General features: G+C 40.8%; 3 protein-coding genes across 3 annotated transcripts; 1 reads left to right on the top strand and 2 right to left on the bottom strand.

Moving 5' to 3' along the window:
- Window positions 1-508: 508 nt before the first annotated feature.
- On the bottom strand, window positions 509-2,029 carry B0H65DRAFT_545252 (uncharacterized protein; the record flags this gene model as incomplete). The annotated part of the gene is made up of 1 exon (XM_062829361.1): window positions 509-2,029. The coding sequence occupies one exon, from the start codon at window positions 2,027-2,029 to the stop codon at window positions 509-511; it is 1,521 nt and encodes a 506-aa protein (XP_062687400.1).
- Window positions 2,030-2,365: 336 nt separating this feature from the next.
- On the bottom strand, window positions 2,366-5,676 carry B0H65DRAFT_413833 (uncharacterized protein; the record flags this gene model as incomplete). The annotated part of the gene is made up of 6 exons (XM_062823872.1): window positions 2,366-2,679; window positions 2,745-3,199; window positions 3,272-3,526; window positions 3,825-4,848; window positions 4,909-5,101; window positions 5,149-5,676. Coding segments are annotated over 6 exons (2,769 nt in total), but the record flags the coding sequence as incomplete, so codon positions are not given.
- A 1,030-nt stretch (window positions 5,677-6,706) lies between these two features.
- Window positions 6,707-10,360, top strand: B0H65DRAFT_414335 (SNF2 family N-terminal domain-containing protein; the record flags this gene model as incomplete). Its single annotated transcript, XM_062823911.1, has 12 exons — window positions 6,707-7,141; window positions 7,200-7,602; window positions 7,651-7,813; window positions 7,874-7,981; window positions 8,044-8,273; window positions 8,331-8,361; window positions 8,424-8,617; window positions 8,691-9,627; window positions 9,680-9,865; window positions 9,934-9,981; window positions 10,056-10,158; window positions 10,235-10,360. 12 exons carry the CDS (start codon window positions 6,707-6,709, stop codon window positions 10,358-10,360), a joined length of 2,964 nt encoding a protein of 987 aa, XP_062687398.1.
- Between the last annotated feature and the right edge of the window lie 8,950 nt (window positions 10,361-19,310).

Raw genomic sequence — 19,310 nt, 5'->3', positions numbered from 1 at the left:
ATTGTCTGGGATGTGGAGGATCATGGAACCGGAGAAGAGGTTGTCCGTGCTGAACTTTCAGGTACACGCGGGTGCTGATTGGTTCCCAGAATTACGGAGGCTGTCGATCTGGAGCGGGATGGTGTTGCAGCTCGCGCCGGTTGTTCCCTTTTCTGTGTTCTCGACCACTGCTCAAAGTAATCAGCTTGATAGGTTCGGAAATGATCTTCTCTTCCAGTTTCGAGTGTCGTATCAGTTTCAACACACAATTATCCCGCATAAGAAGCCGGCGCCAAGGGGAACGATCCGAGACAGATCAAGACGGCTGGACGGGAACAGGGGTCTTTCTAGTGCCCCACACAAGGCCTAGGCCCTGAAAAGCGCAGGACCCACATTATTTCTGAACGTCACTCTTCCCCGTCGTCAACCTCGTCCATCAGACTTCGACTCTGCGACACCGTCAACCTCCAAACCGTTATCTGCTCGCCATACTTATGGAGGCAGTCTGTGCTCGCTGCTGCCTTTGAAGTTATAGCTGCCGGATCTGTTGCTGCTGGAAAGTAGTCAACACCTGGGCGACCTTGTCCTGAACATGAGGAGGTAGGCCTGCTGTCTGGTGCCAGGCCTTTAGATGAACCCATTTCTTCATATTTGGAGGCAGGATCACGGGCTGTACGATCCCACGCAATGCATTTAGCGCATCTGCGGGAATATCCAAATTGTCGACCATTTGTATCGCCCAAGGGTTGGTGGTAAGGGCTGCCATCGTCGCAGTTTGTGCATTCTGCGGACCGTTCAGCTGTGGTTGACCAGGGCCTGCCTGCATACCAGGCGGCATCATACCACCGGGCTGCTGAGCGTTCCCAATGTTCACCGGTTGGTTGGGGGTGTTGACAGCGCCCATCAGCTGGTGTTGAGCTGGCATGCCGGACACTTGAGGATGCTTGGGTAACTGTTGAGCGTTGCCCGTGGTGTTCCTCTGCTGTTCCCACTTGGCCATCATATCCTTGATCTGGCTTTCAGGCAAGCCTCCCGGCACACTACCACTGTTCGGATTCAGATTACCCAGCATCGCGGCCATCGCAGGATTGCTGGCGCTGATGTTACCCTGCATTGATGGCGGCCTCGCGTTCGCGTGGTGGTTGAACGACGGGTTCAGCGTTGTCCTCATCCCCTGGGCCATGGGAGCGGGGGACTGTTGCATCGGTGCCGCCATATTATTGATTGCGGGACTCTGCGAAGCTGTAGGAAGTCCTCCAAGCCCTCCAGGCTGCCCTTGCGCGTGCCGGTTCGGTCCTTGTCCCCTTATCGGTACCTGTGCCTGTGCCTGTACCTGTGTGGGGTTCAACGTTTCCATCCGGACCTGTTGGTGGTGGAATCCGGGCGGCGCCGAAGGCGGTGGCCGCGGCGTTTGGTTTGGTCCTTGCTGAGCAGCCGCCGTGTGTATGTGGTTGATCATGGGGCCAGGGGTGGCATTGCGTCCGGGGGCCCCGGGACCTGAACTTGCTGGCACGACAACCTGGCCGGCTTCCTGGGCACGCAGGCCCATTTGCTGCTCGTTTCGGATTGCCTCAAGGTTAGGCGGGAGGAGCTGCCCATCGGTAACACCATGAGATTGGCCCGGCGGATTCATCAAAGCAGGATTAACTTGGTTGTGCGGTTGAGGAACTTGTTGAGGATGCGGTGCCATGCCTTGACGTGACTGCGCCGCCAAACTCCGACGCACTTGCATCAAACTTTGATGTTCGAAGAAGATCATCAACGGGTCCAATCCCATTGCTCGAATCTGTTGGGCGTGCTGGGGAGCCAGTTGCGATAACACCTTTTCCCGTAGTGGGTCTCTTAGGGGCTCGGGAATGGCGACGAATCTCTTCAAAGCGAAGTTCTTGATGTGCGGCCTGTCCCGGTCGGTGAGGCGTTGAACCTCATGGTACTCCATCAACGCGGTAGGAAGAGTTTGTGTAATCTGCATGGCAAGTTGACCTAACCGAGCATGCATCATTGTTGGGTTAGGGACACCAACGGGCAACGGTTGAGATTGATGCGGCATTGTGGTAACTTTAGCTGGATGCTGATTTGATGAGCCGATTTTCGGATCATTGTCCAGCTGGCGTACTGGATTATCTCCGTACACCTTTTCCTGTGGTTTTATGTCTCTTTGATGTAGCGCAGGTGGCACTTCAGCCGACGGACGATGAGGTAGAGCCTGAGGGAGTGGAAAGTGTGTATGGCTGATAAAATTGGGGGGATTGGAAGACAAGTCTTCCATCGAATCCAAAGCAGTGCGCTCTTGGATCATCACTCCTGGAGAAAGGTTTCCTCCTGATTCGCGCCTGATTCTCTTGCGAATTGTTCTTTGAGGCTGGTGGCATCTCAACACATGGTCTCTTAGAGCACGGGTCGAAACAAATGGTGGATATTGACAGTCGATGATGACACAGTTAATGAGCTGGGTGTGCCTAGTTTCATGTTCACACTGTGACTTCTCATCTGGGAACCCGAGTGCGGCCCGTGGGCAATTTGGAAAGCGACATGTGAAGGCCGATGTGCGGAACTCCTTTTTGAAGCGATCGAGATCTTCTGGAGAAACCCCAGAGATGGCGGAGAGAGTCAAGATATCTCTGATACTGGACTGCATGGCGAGGAGCAAGCTTTGGAAATTATTTGGTGAGCTAATTAGTGAAGCTTTGGGTGTCCCTGCTCTTTGTTAGTATGTGTGGAACGATGACTATTCGATGGTATTTGAGTGACACGATTACACGAACCTCCGTCTTCGGTCATCAGCAATCTAGCACGGGTGACTCGTTCACCAAGTTCTTTTCGTGCCATTTCATATATGGCGCTGTGTTCTTTGAGACATTGAAGACGGCTATCCCTGCTAGCCGTGCTTTCAGGAACACCAGAGGTTGAGTATGTTAGCGTACTAGGCTGATGGCGTAAGGAATTTGCAAGCTCCTGTGCGGCCCGGTGTAGAATTGAGCCGTGAACAAGCCCGGAGCCTGTGGATACAGCATCCAGGAGACACTCCAGCCAGAACTGGTTGGCATAGATGTGCAGGCCGTGGAGTCCCTTCACTATGCGAAGAATACGGGTATCATCTGCCAACTGTTCTGAAAATATCCAGAAGCCAGACACGAGGCATGTAATGGTGGCAGTCGCCTGCTCATGGATTGCGGCCGATTGGTCCAGGAACAGAATGCATCCGGGGGTTTGAAGATACCTATCTCAACCTGTTAGTACATCTGCTAATAGCCTGTCTTTATACTGTCTCGATGGAATGATAAACACATACTCCTTAACTGAAATGTGCACGAATGAATAGGTGGTATCAGGGTGCTCCTCTAGCAACGGTGCCCCAAAATCGAATATGTGCCGGGGTACGGCTTCTTCAACCATGTGATCCCCCCAGCTAAAAGCCAAGGCAGATCTCATCTCAGCTTTGGTCAATGGTCGTTTGGCGAATGCTATCCATCCAAGGATGGATCTTAACCTTTCAACCGACCTTTGGTCGAAGCGTGAAGTAAGCTGAGCAAGAATGCGAGCGTAGCTATATTGAAGTGAAAGTCAGCATATGGTGTGGTTATCTTGTGTAGACGGGTATCAACATGCAATTCACCCAGCTCGACCGGTAACATATCCACTGCTCCTCGCACTTCATCCCGAGAGCTCAATATATTCGTTGACAGGTAATCAAGGACCAGACGTGCCCACAGGAACATACCTGATTATCAGTCTATATCAGTATGACTTTGTATGGTTCATTTGTACACATCGACTGAGGAGAGGCTCCGTCTTAACTCAAGGGCGTTGGATGTCAGAATCCTGTATTCCTGGAGAGATTTTACATACCATCTGCCTTTCGAGCAATATTGATACTGATATCTCGTAAATCCAAATCTGTTAGACCCATCTGAAAGAGACGATAACGGATCGCCCTGAGCCTTTGCTTAGCATATGTCCGTATTGCAGGCTCAATGCTCCCCTTCTCGTTCGTCATGGACACAACTTGAACGGTCCGTTTTCGTAATCGCTTCTCCAGATACAGTGTGCGTCTGCTGCACAGTAGGATCTTGAACACAGATGAGGCTGAAGATCGAAGACCGCGAAGCTTCTCGAGCAAATTTGCAATTCGTCCCTGTTGATCCGGATCGCACTCGTCCAAGCCATCAATGACCAAATAAATTAATCTGGATTCTGAGGGTATGGGGGAGATAGCACCACCGAATGCCAATAATAACTGCTCCAAGGATTGGCTAGTAGGTAACTTTTTGCCAATAACAAACTCGGCATATGCGTGAGCGATAAGATCGGAACTGGTTCGCATGAGCTGAACCAGCAATGACCGGAGTATGGTCTCATATTGGATGGAAGACAAGTGGGTGTAGGTGCAAAAATGCCGAGTAACCATGGCCCTCCCACTGCTCTGGAGGAACTTGACGAGTTGTGTTGCTATAACACTTTTTCCGGTTCCAGGATTTCCCTGCACCCAGACGAAATCTGTTGCGGGCGTCTCTTTTAGCCATTCACGTATATGGATGTGTCTTGAGACCCAGTCACATGTTCCCTCGTACTTGTTTCCTTCGGAGGAGATAGCATCGAAAATAGCGAGTTGCTCGGTCTCATCGATCTTCAGACATCCGATTATTGATTGATACTGTTTGGCAGTTTCCTCGTCCTCTAAGGACTTTAGCTTGTCAAGGTTTTCCTGACGCCATGCCCGTAGATTCTGACTCATCTTGACAGTCTCGCTGAGGTTTATCGCGCTTGCAGTATCGTCGATGAGTCTTCCATGTTTCCGCAAGTCTTCGAGGGTGGAATCAAATCGGCGTTGGAATCGGCCCCAGGATGTGAGGAACAATGTTCGCCAACCTATTGAGCTATTAGAACTTGCGCCGAATGCAAAGGATCTAATTGCTGTTGTTGTCTCACCGCTTCGTCGAACAAAGATGTACGCTTCCTTGTGGAATGTCAGAATGTCGGCGTAGAAGACTGCCAGAACTTGCTGCATCTCTTTGTCGTTTCTAAGTGCATACGATATAATCTGAAACCTGGGCAGTGACTCGGCAATTCCTGAGTAGGCTTTGATGATTTTCTCGAACGCATCCGTATAATCCGAGGAAACCTAGCACCAGTTAGTATCACGCGAAGCTTCGGTATAGTGATCGTCACAATGCTCGCCTTGAGAATAAGCTTAATGGGAGCCCAAATCCATGGTAGGTAGGGAGTTCCATTGCATAGGACCTCTATGGTTTCAGCGTAGCATTTAATTCCCTCAAACAGAGGCGACAGACGTCGCATATTCCTCAGAGACTGTCTCGCAGCAAGGATACTTTCAATTTCGAGTGCGGCATCTTGAACGTTCTGTAGTGTAGTGTCGTTGAAGTCCTTCGCTTCGCTCGGGGATATGATCTTTTCGAGGCCTTTAAATGCTTCGTGAATAATACGTCTGGCTTCAAGAGAGCTTCGCGCCGCCAGTGGCATGATTTTTGTGGTTCTAGTGCCTGTTATTGCTGACCAGTTGGAGGATTTGGGAGGAGGACGAAGTAGAATACACAAGTGAACGAGAGGATATCTTACAAGAATGTTTCTCAGCCGAGACCTGAGGAGGACGCAGCATCCACAAGGTTGAGACAGTGAGTCATACCAACTCCGCAAGCTCGCGGAGCATGATTTGGGCAAGAAGTTGTTGAGCCTCATCAAAACGCCTTGACGGCGCCAGTTGGGCTGACTTCAAGGCGTCGACATATAACTGGCCTGAAGACGGGAGCTCTGATGTGTGCCTCTATGCATTATGTAGTGGCCCATCGGGGCTGTGTGCATGGCGGGCAGCAGGGGCGCCACTTGCTGCCCGAGCAGGCTGCCTATGTGTGGGCACTAAGCCCCGGAGGAGACCTGATGGGCCAGCTCCGTCAACCATTGGCTTGTCACGACAGCACTAATGAGGAGGATTTTATAGCTACCAGAAGACACTTGGGCGGAAGATGGAAGTGATAATTGTTGGGCCAAAGAGAGGAGAGTGTAGAAATGAGACGATGAGTGGGAAACTCAGCGAGGCAGGTGCACCTGCTAGCTGTGCTTCAAGAGCGGGCGGGGGACGGGGGGCTCTAGGTCTGGTTGGGCACGAGCCCCACAATAACAATAACCAATGGGTCTAGAGCCCGGCTGTCACACAGAACGACCCGGACGGGAGATAATGGTGTAGCGTATTCTCGCCTTAATCCACGACAACTTTCGTTCCCCCAGATGATGAGACACTTCCTACATTATACGCGACCTCAGTCACACCGCCTTCTTCTTGCGCCATCAATGATTACCTGTCTCCTTGTTGTCATTGGGCCGCCTGGAACTTGAAAGTACTGGCTTGGCCACCTGAGTCGCAACTCGCATCCTCAGCTGCTGTGCGAGAGACAGTGTTACAATGTGTTGACACTTTTTGCCAATCAGGACGGAACAAATCGGTACCTAGAGATGGGCTCAGGGCCACACAGTCATCCGCATTGTCTTAAATATTAAGGTGTATATGGGCTTCCATCAGTACCTAGATCCTATCTATCCGCAGGCACTTCAACAGGACTAGGTGCGCAGTGTTAGTCAGAATGTCCGATTTGTCCATGACTTTTCCTTTCGCTGACGTGTTGTTTAGGGTTCTGTCTTGTTCAGCATAAATTGTCGTCAATCTTGCATTGCTACACTCCAGCGACTCCTTCCGTCGACGTTCTACCTGACAATGCTACCGTCAAGCCGAAGCAACCCGAAGCGTAGGCGACTGGAAAGCAGTGAATCTGGGGAGAGTGCCAGCATTGGATATGCTTATCACTACAGCGGGGGTTGGCCACACTACCCAAGGCCAGTTGCCCCTGTGGCAGTTCCTGCACCGAACGAAAACTCGTTTTCCAGTCCGTCGACTGCTCTATCTTCCTTCTCTTTGGAAGAATCATCGCTAGAGGTATATTCGCAGTCCACGGCAACCGCCACATTTGCAACAACTTGCCTTCCAGCCTCAGGGGCTTTACCAACCTCACGACCGTTATCGACGCCGTCATTTTGGTCGGAGGTCTTGTGTGAAAGTTCTACTAGCGAATGTCCTCAAAGCTCCGAGGCTTGGCACCATGACCCGGTCAGGCCGGTCCATGGCCCACAAGAGGTAGTTTGTTTTGGCGAAGTAGGTCTCTCCACGAACCAATCCACCGTTGACTCCGATACTGACAACACCTTAAAAGGTTTCCGGCATACCCGCAAGATTTGACCGTAATTCACCTTGGAGCAATGTTACGCCATCCTCCTACCTTCGAGTCAGTCTCGACTCATCGTTCCGATTTTCTGGAAAGGCCGGTAACCAGGATTTTTCCGGGACAATTGTTACAGGCACTACCAAGAACAACACCCGCGACTGGACAGTGTTGACGGATGCTTTGCTCGAGGAATCCGGCATTGAGCTTAGTGTGATCTGTTCTAAAGACCTATATTCCCCCTCTTCAGATGTGCAACACAAGGCTTTTAAGGAATCCAGGAAAGCACTCGACTGCACACTGTCCATCACCATGTTTGGTCCTCTTGAGTTGTTTGAGGAGATTGGGAGCTTCTTTCAAGAGCACAACGTCTATTTGCAGGATCCACTGCAATGTAATAGACATTTCCGCTACTGCAATCCCCATCGCCTCTCATCCACAGACCTGAAAAGATGCGTTTGGACATCTGACCTAGGAAGAACAACGACACAACTAGTCGAGCTCACCGGCACTGTACCAACTCCAGAGCTTTTGGATGCTATAACATTTACCCAAGATCTTCCAGAAGCAAACCAACCTCGAGGAATTCGAACAGCCTTGGCAACGTAAAGTCAACGCCTTGTTAAATTTCTGGTACCAAAACTTCTGACACCCGTTGCTTGCAGGCATCAGCGACAAGCTTTAACATTCATGCAAAGGAGAGAAGAGGGATGGGCACTTAACGGCGAACGTCCAGATGTCTGGGAGTATGTGGAGAGTCGGACGAGAGACGGGTGAGTACTTATTCCATGATTTGAGGACAGAAAAGCCGTATCTAAACCGAGTATTTTTATAGAAGCTTCGTGAATCGGATTTCTGGCTGGCGTCAGGACGAGGAACCAGAGAATTTTTATGGCGGTATAATCGCCGATCCGATGGGCTTGGGGAAAACGCTGACAATGATTGCTCTGACGGCGAGTGATCTGATGTGTGCCTCACTTGCCCCTGGGTTGGCCTACACTACTCCTCGAGGGGGAACTGAGATGCCGCCGGCCGGTCAGACACTAGTGGTTGTTCCACCACCACGTATGTTTATCAATGATGGGGTTATTGGGATTCCAGTGCTGATCAACCACCCAACAGTTCTTGGTACATGGGAAGAGCAGCTAGAAGAGTGAGTCCTTTCCCTATCATGACGACATCGGGTAACTTAAGCTCACTCAGAGATACTTATAGGCACGTAGAACCCGGAGCCTTTTCATGGTGCCGACATCACGGAAACGACAGGCTTACCACAATGAAAGACGCTCATAAACCCACCCTTGTTCTTACAACATATCATACTGTTTCAGCCGAGTGGAAGAATGCGGGTGATCCTGCCCGTTCTGGCATCTTCTCCAGGCGTTGGCGAAGGATCATCTTGGATGAAGGTACGTTTGGTTAGCTATATTGTTCCTTGAAGGTTATTTCAAGCCATCAGATAGCTAACTATTATGGTCCCAGCTCATTTTATCCGAAACCACAATTCTCAAACGGCACATGCTATTTGTGCCCTTGACGGGGTATCTCGCTGGGCCATCACGGGAACTCCCATTCAGAACAAGCTCTCCGACCTAGCGGCCTTGCTAAAGTTCTTGAGGATCTATCCATATAGTGACAAGAGATGCTTTGACGCTGACATCACGCATCTTTGGAAGAATGGTCAAACCGAGGAAGCACTAAAGCGCCTGAAGCGCTTAGCGGGTTGCTTAATTTTGAGGCGACCTAGAACCACCATCCAGCTGCCGGCAAGACGCGATCTTCAGTGCCCGGTGGAATTCTTTCCAACTGAGCGAGAGCTGTATCAGGAGATCCGCACGAAAACCATTCAGCGCCTTGATGAGCTATTGTACGCAGATAATACTGACGCCGTACGCTCACCCACGTACGTCAATGTTCTCCAGCAGATTGAGGCCATGCGGATGGTATGCAATCTTGGATTGTATTACGCCTCACGCCATGACTCCGAGGCTGAGGATATATCATCCATAAACCCACCAGTCGATACCGCCTGGAACAGTGCAATGGCCCAACGAGCACTTAGCCTTCGGCTGGGAATGGACCCGATGCGTTGTAAGGACTGCGAAGTCTCAGTCGACGATAGTGTCAGTCTTTTAGGCTATGCTTCTGGGGCACAGAAGTTGCAACAGCCTCTCTTGTCACAATGTATGAAGTTCGTATGTTCGGAATGTGTTTCCAAACGAAGAGGCGAACCGCCCATTTGCGATCATAACCCAGTATGTCCATTCGCCCCGGTATCCCTAAATGCCATCACCGCGGAGGAATCATCGGAGCCAGCCAAAACACCACTGGATGGGAAGAACTTAATGCCGCTCGAGATGCCCTCAAAGGTCAAGTCGCTCATTTTGCAGCTCAAGAACCTGCCCTATGACACCAAAAGGTACGCCAGTAATCTGCTAATTCCTAAAAGATGATACTAACCACACCGTTAGCGTCGTATTCTCAACGTGGAGGACCACACTCGATGTTATTGAAGCCGGACTCAAGACCGAAGCGATACCATGCCTTCGCTTCGATGGCGAAGTTCCCCAGAAAGAGCGACAAAATGTCATCAACCGGTTCCGACGTGATCCATCCTGCAGAGTCCTGCTGCTGACACTTTCTTGCGGAGCCGTCGGGTAAGATAACAATACCAAATGCGCTCTCTTGAGAAGCTTCTCTGATTGCTAACCTTCCAACTAAGCAGACTTACACTAACTGTCGCCTCATACGCCTTCCTCATGGAACCACACTGGTACGTGTCAAATCTCTCGCTAACTCTACCATCTGACAGATACGAAGAACACCGGGCTGATTATCGAACCTCAGGAATCCAACTCTTGAGGAGCAAGCTCTGGCGCGAATTCACAGAATGGGCCAGACACGAGAAGTCACCACCGTTCGGTTTTACGTCAGGGATTCGTTCGAGGAGGTGAGTCGATAATACCCACAACACTCAAGATTTATAATCCAGCTGTCAAACTGACAACATCCCCACAATCACGCAGAGAGTCATGGAAGTGCAAGAAAAGAAAAAGCAACTGGCCACGGTACTGCTAGCACCTCACGGCCAAGATGAAGAGGAGGATGTGGGATCTCTACAGGTGAGTTTGACAGCAAGCCGTTCCCTGTAATTTGCCTATCACTGGTGCGCTAACGCGAAGCTTCCTAGCACCTGAGATCTTTGCTTTGATAAACTCGGTTCAAGAAGGAAAGCAGAAAACAACGTAGAGAACCAGGAAGATAATAAGGGAGTGATGAAGGCAATAAGAAAAAGGAAGGAAAGCAAGGAGGCCAAAAACGGAAGACAAGAAAGATGCCGATGTTGCCGTGGTGCGTCCGGGTCGCAAGGTGCTGCCCATGCCGCTGCGCATTTACAGCGCAAACAGGCCTGGCCGTTAGTGGCGGTTAGGCAGTTAGCATCCACTTGTCGACTCTTCCTTCCCCCACACATTTGCGCGTTTTCCGATCACATTTTAGAGGTTTATTTTCTACCCACTTCATCAGCATTACATTTCGTTGAACATTAACGTTCTCTTTCTCATTAAATTAACAATTCCGTTCAACTACCTCCGTCATACTTCACACAATCATTGACTGTCCAGCAACCCAAGCATTTCGCAACGAAAATAAGTGGAGACCGCCGGCGCTCACACCGAAAAATCCCCACCCGCACCGTCCGGGTCTGGGCGCTACGGGCCTCCGGGTACTGAACCGTTCGACGGCCGGCACCAAAAAGAATCATTCAGCAACACTGCAACCACCCGAGCGACCAAAAAGAATCAAGAAGAAAGAAGAAGAGCAGCAGGAGAATGCACACTAGCCAGAGCAACAAGAAAAAAAGCGAAAAAAGAAATGCCCAATAACAGGATTGAACTGTTGACCTTCGCATAGACTTGATATCTCGGATAAGACAAGATATTAGTAGTCTCATTTACTCAGCCACCTACGCATGGCCCTTGCGTTTCTCTTTGTACCTGCGGGTCCAAATGGTTGTGACATCCCCACCACACTCACCCACCCACCAATCCTAATGTCACACCATTTGGACCCACAGGACAAAGAGACGCGGCCATGCTGCGGCGGAGCGGATGGGGGCTGACATCGGAGCACGACTGTTATGAGAGACTAGATATTAGTACGACGCTCTAACCAGCTGAGCTAATCGGGCTACGCTAGTTGCTGTTAGAGGCTAGGGGATCCACTGGGCGTGCACGTGCCCAGTTGGGCTAGGATATGCGGGATTTATCTAGATGCTAGAGTTTCGAGTTTGTAGAGCTAGTCTAATATAAATATATATAATTAAACTACGTTGAACCCTATATCGATTATTACCTATAATATTACAATTAGGAATCTTATTAATTCAATTATTAAAGCTATCGCCAATAACGATAACCGACTAAACGATTACTAATGATATTTACGACTAAAATTAATAGCGTTATTTTTAATAGCCCTAAGGATTGGCTAGCCTAGGAAAATACTTTTATTTCTATAGCCTAAGACCTTAATCTTTAGAAGTATATTAATTCTAATAATTGTATACTCTGGCTAATTAAGCCTATAGAGCCCAATATCGCTAATTATTAGGGAAAGGTCCTAGTTGGAGAGATTAAGAAAGTTAAGAAGGATAGGGAATCTATTTTATTTATTACTATTAAACTTTATAACTTCTATTATAACCGCAATTACTATAATTATATAATTAAGAAGTCGGACTAGTATATAGAAATTAAAACCTTCTCTAACTTAAGTACTAAAAAAATGATATTAAATCGCTAAATATTTAAAACTGTTAAAAATAATTACCGTAAAACTAACTTTATCAAACGTATTAATTTATACGAATAGTATCATCATTTTAGTAAATTTACCGCTTTTAACAACTATAAAGTAAAAAAGTTCGCCCGGCCTAAATTTATTAATATTTTTAAGCCTCCTAGTAGAACCAACCGTAATTAGTATAGTTAGACCTTTTATTAGGAGGCGGCTATAGCCCTTTATATTATTAGAAGGATTATTAGAATAGATAAACTAAATTTGTAATTCTTAGAAGTCTATATAATTATAAGGTTGAATCTTTATACCGCTTAGGTAAATAATTACTAGCTTTAATATAATAAGAAAATCGAAAGAAACCTTAATTTTAAAATCTCTTTCCGTACTGTAGTTAAAAATTTTCGTAAAATAATAATAACGAATATTATTTAAGGAAAGGGTCGTACCCCTTTACTTAAGGGTATTGTATTTGTAATTATATTAAATGGTAAACCTATTAAAGAAAAAACTCTTAGTAATAAATAAAACTTTAGCCTAAAGGTAGAGGGATAGGGAAAGGCTATAAATAGAAGTAGTAAATTTAGGAAGAATATTAATAAGAATAAGTGTACTTCCTCCTCGTCTTTGCTAGTAAATAAATAATTGGGATAATTCCTATATAAATTCTATAAGTAGCCGGGTTATAATTTAAATAAATATTATTATACTAAGTAATAGTTAGCTTATAAAAGTTAAGTCGAAAGTCCTATTATTAAAAAGCGTACGTTCGCTAATTTAAAAAAGGATAAAATATTTAAAGAGGCCATCAACCGTTTACGAACGTAGCAGGACAACAAAGATTAAAATAATTAATTCTATAGACGCCGGGTAAATAAAAGCAGTTTCTTAATACTTATAATGAAATATAGCGCTATATACTCATTAAAAGATTTTATAATCCTTCATTTAAATATAATAATATATATTTTTAATAAAATTAATCGGTTTGAAAACTTTGCCCTATTAAATATTAGTAATTATATATAGGTTGGAAATAAGCGGATTTTTATCGAAGGTATAATATTATTATAATTATAGTTTAGGACGACGTTGGAAATAAGGAGTTTTAATTCCTTAACGTCGTTCTAGAACCGGGTATAATTTATAACTTCGTTTCCTTAAAATAATTCGAAAATGAATAAATTTATTAGGACTATAAAAATAATTATTTACGTTCTGGTTTTATAAATTTCTTTATTTATTATATCCCTTCTAAATATAAATAATTTATTTTAGAATATATCCTTTTACAGAATAGCGTTAACGAATCTTCTTTTACTATATAGTATATAAATTATATTAAGTGGAAGCCTTAAGAGGGTGAGCCCTTTCGCTACTATCTTCGATTTAGCTACTTAAGACCCGAAATTTTAATTAAATTAATAGAGTAAGAGTATAGTATACGATTTAAAGGATTAAATATAGTATATTACGAATTATATATTAAAATTAAATTAAAACGCTAAGTACGTAGAGAAATTCGTAATTATTTAGAGGGCCTTAGGTTATAACTAACTATCGACTTCTTTTTTTATAAGGAAGTAAAAGTAAGGGGTTAGAAATATTTAAATTTAATAGTAATTGTAAACCGGTAGTTTAGATTCGTTTAGGTATATTACTTAGGTAAAAGAGAAGCCGAATTTATTATTACATATTTAGAATCCCTCTACATAAAGTTATAAACTTAATACTAAATTATACTTCGGGTAATTAAACATAATAATAAAATAATTAGTAGTAAAAAGATTACTATTTAATTTACTACTAAAGGAATTAGTATTAAACTTTTAACGCTTTATATATAAATTTAAAACGGCGGTGTAGAGCGTTTAAGGGGTATAATTAAAATTAAAGGTATAGTAATACAATTAAGTATAAATTTTCCTTACGAATTATGGATAGAAATTATTAGAGTAGTTATATACTTATATAATTACCCTTAAAGCGGAATATTATTAGAAATTTCCCTAAGACTAATTCGAAATATACTATTAATTTAAAAATAATATTATTTATTAAGTCGCTAGGGACCTGTCAGGCGTTGGACCCGTGCCAATACTGAGGAGCGCCGATATCCGCATAGCATAGCGCCGTAGTATAGCGTTAGAACGGTTCGGAGCCGTGGCGGACTTAATTACTATAGAATAGAGTTTACAACAATATAAATAACTGGTCGAACTCGCCTCCAAAATTATTAGGGTGAATTATTAATATATTTTTAATCCTCCCTCTACTTTAACGTCTCCTATATATTTACACTATCCGTAGGCACTTCAACTTACTTTCCTCTATGATCCTAATATATTAATAGCTCTTTTTACAGGAATTAAGCCGTTACCGATAGGATGTAAATACGTAGTAGACAATCCGTCTCTCGGACTGGCGAAGAAACCCCTCCCTCTATTTCTAATATATAAGAATTATTTATTACCCCTCTTACCACAACCGATAATAACTCTCAATAATAACTTCTTCCTTCGTCCTAATATCGTTAGCCGACCGTTAAAGAAATAAACGACGATAGTTCGGATAGCGATTATTCCTTTACCCCCTCGTACGTTTTATATAATTTTTTCTATTATTTAACAAACGATACTATAGTATAAAAATAAAAATTCTTCGAATCCTACGTAGCGGCTATTAAATTATTTTTAACTTACTTCCTATCTTATATATTTCTATACGATTAGAATAATTTTATAAATTTATTAGAATAAAATTAATTCGGTAATTACTCTTTTATCCCCTTCGGATTCTACTATTAAGATTATTTTTTCTATAATTAAACGTACTTCTCGACCTTTCCTACTTTTATTATTATTCCTTAAATTATAATACCAATTATTTTTATATTTATTTAACTAAATTAATTTATTATTTTATTTAAATATTGTCCTAAATTTAATATTTTTAAATTTACTAGTAAAAGCTCCTTTTAATTACGTAGCTTTATTTTTAATATTAATAATTATTATTCTAAATACCCCTAGAGTCCTCTTTCTTTCATCGTTAATTGTATTAAAAATAATTTTAAAAACGTATAAATTAAATATATTATAACCCTTGAAAAGAAAATTAATTATAACCTTATCCGTAACACTCTTATTTAAAAAGACTTATATACTTTTCTAAAGAAGGAATATAGTAATAATATTTAAATTATCAAATATTCCGCCCTTACTAATTTTAAACGTATATAATAAAATACTACCGAGACCGTTCGTATATTTTATAATTGCTTCTATATTAAAAAATTTAATTTATTCTACGAATAACCGGAATATTCGTATATTCTATAATAAATTAACCGCTTACGTCCTCATTTATATAATAACGTTTTATCAGCGAACGTGTGACGAACGGCAGACTTGATCTGCCTAAGTGGGATAGCTGAAGGTAAAGACTATCAAGTGCAGTTCGGTGAAGCCAAAGGGTTCACAACAAGTATCGTTATACGTGTCTCTGGTGATAATGGTCTATTGACTACTGTCGAACTATCTGACAATCTGAGTTCTCCAGTCGTCCTCTTATACTCTCGTGCCTCTAGTTACAGTTGTCCGGCTCATTGACCATGGGCTGGCTCATCTCTGTGAGCCTGGCTCACCTTCATGAGCCTGTGTCTGTCTATGAGCCTTCCTTCCCTGTCATGGTTACACTGCCCAGCCTTCACGTGGCTGCTGTGTACCGATGGCTTGGTTGGCCCGTGTCCTTCGCTTAAAGTTCGTAACAGAACGGTATTAATATACTAATTAAAATAGTAGCGTATACAAAGCAATTAAAAAGTTTAAAAATTTTAAAGTCAGCGATATAGTATTAGTACCCTTAAGTATTACGTCCCTACTTATTTTTTCCCTCTCTTTTTTTAATTCTTCTTCCTATTTCTATTTCTATATTCAGTCTTAGTCCTAATAGTTTTTCTCGTCCTCTCTCTACAGTTTCTACCAATCCTAATATTATTTATTATTATTATAATTAATCTAAATATACGTACGGTTAATACTAGGCAATAAAACCGCGTAATACTTACTACGAATATAATAAATTTAAATATTTAGTGTTTTTCTATATTAAATATATTTATTATAATTACAGTAAACCAAATTATTACTCGTATTAATACCCTATTCCCCGTAATACCCTAATTTAAAGCGTAAATACTAAACCGGTAGTACTAGTAAGGACAACGACTACTTCGGCCTAAGGAAGCGTAAATATATTATAATTATATTTAAATACAAAATTATTAATAAAAATATATAAAAACTAATAGAAAACTTATAATTTAATAAATTTTAACGCAGAACTAAACTTTATTAGAAAGTATTTATTTCCGTCGGACGTTAAAATAGAACCGGTAAACTACTATTTTATTAATTTTTCTCTTCAACTCGTTCCTATATATGATTCGATTATTTATTTTATTAAAATACGCGATTCCTATAATATTAAATGAAAAAAAAAATTATATTCATAATTATTAATTCCCCTAGTATGAACGTTATCCTCAATTATTTTTAATTATATAAATATAATTTTAAAATCAATTAGCGTCCGAAGAGGTTTCGGTTTCAGATTAAAATATAAGATTTAAAAACGAATAAAGAACCGACTAAAGATATCTACGAAGTTATAGTATTTTTCTACGGCCCGTAATAAAATTTAATTCCTATTTTAAACCCGAAAGAAGTATTAAAATTTATTAATAATTTTAACCCTCTACTATATTCAACTATTCTTTTCGAAATTCCCCTATCCTTACGTATAAATTTTCAACCCCACTAAATATTCTAAATCCCCCTAATACTCTTTCTAATATACTTACTCCTATATCCTTTAATATATTCCTAGATATACTTTTTTAAATGTTTAAGATTATATTAAACGGAATTTACCCACCGTTAAAACCTTTATCGGAATTAATAATTCCGAAACTACCCATCGCTAAATTTAAGGAACAGGAAACGATCGCCGTTAAACTAATAATCCCTCCGGAGTATAAAGAAGTTCAATAAATATTCAAAGCATTAGTTATACCCTTACTATAATACAATTATTTTAAATATTATATTAATTTAATCGAAGGAAACTCCGCTCCCTAGGGCCCTATTTATACGTTTAATATTAAAGAATTAAAAATATTCTAGGAGTAATTAGCGAAAGCGTTATATAAAGGATAGATTCGTCTATTTATTAGCCTAGTAGGGGCTTTTATTATTTTTATTCCGAAGAAGGGAGGTAAATTAAAGTTATATATTAACTACCGTATATTTAATAAGGTAACGAAGAAGAACTATATAATATGCCTCTTATTTAAAAACTTTTAAATCGGTTATTATTAATAAATTTTTTTTATAAAATTGAATTTAAAGGACGTATATTATTATATTCGGATTAAGTAAGGAAATAAGGAGAAGATCATATTTTATATAATATATAGGCACTATAAATTTTTAATTATATTAATAGGATTAATTGATATTCTTACTATTTTTTAAGCGTATATTAATAATACGTTAGCGTGCCTAATTAATACTATTTATATCGTTTACTTTAATAATATTATAATCTATAGGAAAAATAAAGAAGACTATTATAAATATATTAAAAAGGTTCTCTAACGTTTATACGAATATAATTTGTACGTTAGTTTAAATAAATACGAATTTTATATTAAGAGGGTTTCGTTTTTAAATTATATAATTTCGCTTGAAAGTATTTTAATAAATTTAGAAAGGGTTATAGTAATTACGGATTAGGAAGCCCTAAAAAGTATTTATAATATTTAAAAATTTTTAAGGTTTATAGGGTTTTATTGATAGTTTATAACGTCCTATTCTAAAATTATAGCTCCGTTAATAGATTTATTAAAGCGAGAGAAATAGAAACTATTCGAATTATTAGAACCGGTTAAAATAGTATTCGAAGAATTAAAATAACCATTTTAAGAAATGTTAATATTATAGTATTTTAATCCTTCCTTACTAATTTAAATAGAAATAAATACGTCCGATTTTGTAATCAATATAATATTAACGCAATTGTATAAAACGCGTTAATACCCTATTATATTCTTTTCTCGTAAGAAATCCCCGGAAGAAACGTACTATAGTATTAGCGACAGCGAATTATTAATAATTATAGGCGCTCTAAAAATATAGAAATAATATTTATTCTATATTAATTAACCTTTCCTTATTATTACAGATTATTTAAACTTTTAGTATTTTAGAAGTAAAAATAGAGTTAGCGTATAGTAAAATTAGTAAGTATTAGAATTAGTAATATATATTTTCAATATCGAATATTAAGTAGGGAAATTTAATTTAACGGACGGATTATTATAGAAATTATAATTATACAAAATTATTGAAATAATTGAAGAAAATTGTCTTCTAATATAGGTTATTAGGGAAGGTGAAAAAAAAGGAAAAGTAATATAGGACGGGGCTATACTGGATAATAATATAAAAAGAACATTATTAAATAATTAAGAAATATAGAGGGTAGTAATAGAGAGGAAAAAATAGTGTGAAGATAGGGGAGAAAATAAATCGGTTTAAGGATTAAATTAAGAAGACGATAATTGAGAAGGGGAGTATAAGAAATGTAGTATTAATAAAAATAGGGAATTATTAGGGGAGTATAAAAATTTAAATAGAGACGAAGGGATACTGAAGAAGAGAATACAATTTACGGACAAAATTATTATAAGTTGTAGAGGAGGGGTAAATAACGTCGTCGTTAATTATATAGGAGCATATGTAGTAATTATAAGGGTATAAAAGGAGGGTAAGTAATTTCCTCTATTAAATTAATAATTAATAGAAGCGTAAAGAATAGATTCTTTTATATCGGAAGAAGTATAGAAAGAATTAAAGAGAGGGCGGAAAATAAAGAATTCGAAGATAGGAAAAAATAGAATACTACATTATTATTATTAAATTTATATACCGGAGAGTATATAATCGGAATTCTTTTATATTTATTATAATAATATTATAATTAGATACTTAAAATAACGGAAAACGCTTAAGAAGATTATTTAATACTATTATTAATTTACTATCGCCGCTAATACAGAGGACTACGTCTATTAATATCTAATATATTAAAAAACTAAACTTTAAAATTATAAATTATATAGGCTCTTCGTATCGTTACCTATCCTAATAGTACTATAGCAAAATATTCTTTATAATTTTATTATAGGCCTATTTAAATTTTACGACCTTATATCTAATTATACTTATAACGCCGTCCTAA

The sequence above is a fragment of the Neurospora tetraspora genome (assembly GCF_033439725.1).
Source record: "Neurospora tetraspora strain CBS 560.94 chromosome Unknown B0H65scaffold_1, whole genome shotgun sequence".
Taxonomy (NCBI): domain Eukaryota; kingdom Fungi; phylum Ascomycota; class Sordariomycetes; order Sordariales; family Sordariaceae; genus Neurospora; species Neurospora tetraspora.
Note: the sequence above shows the minus strand (reverse complement) of the source record. Positions and strands in the feature narration are given on the sequence as shown.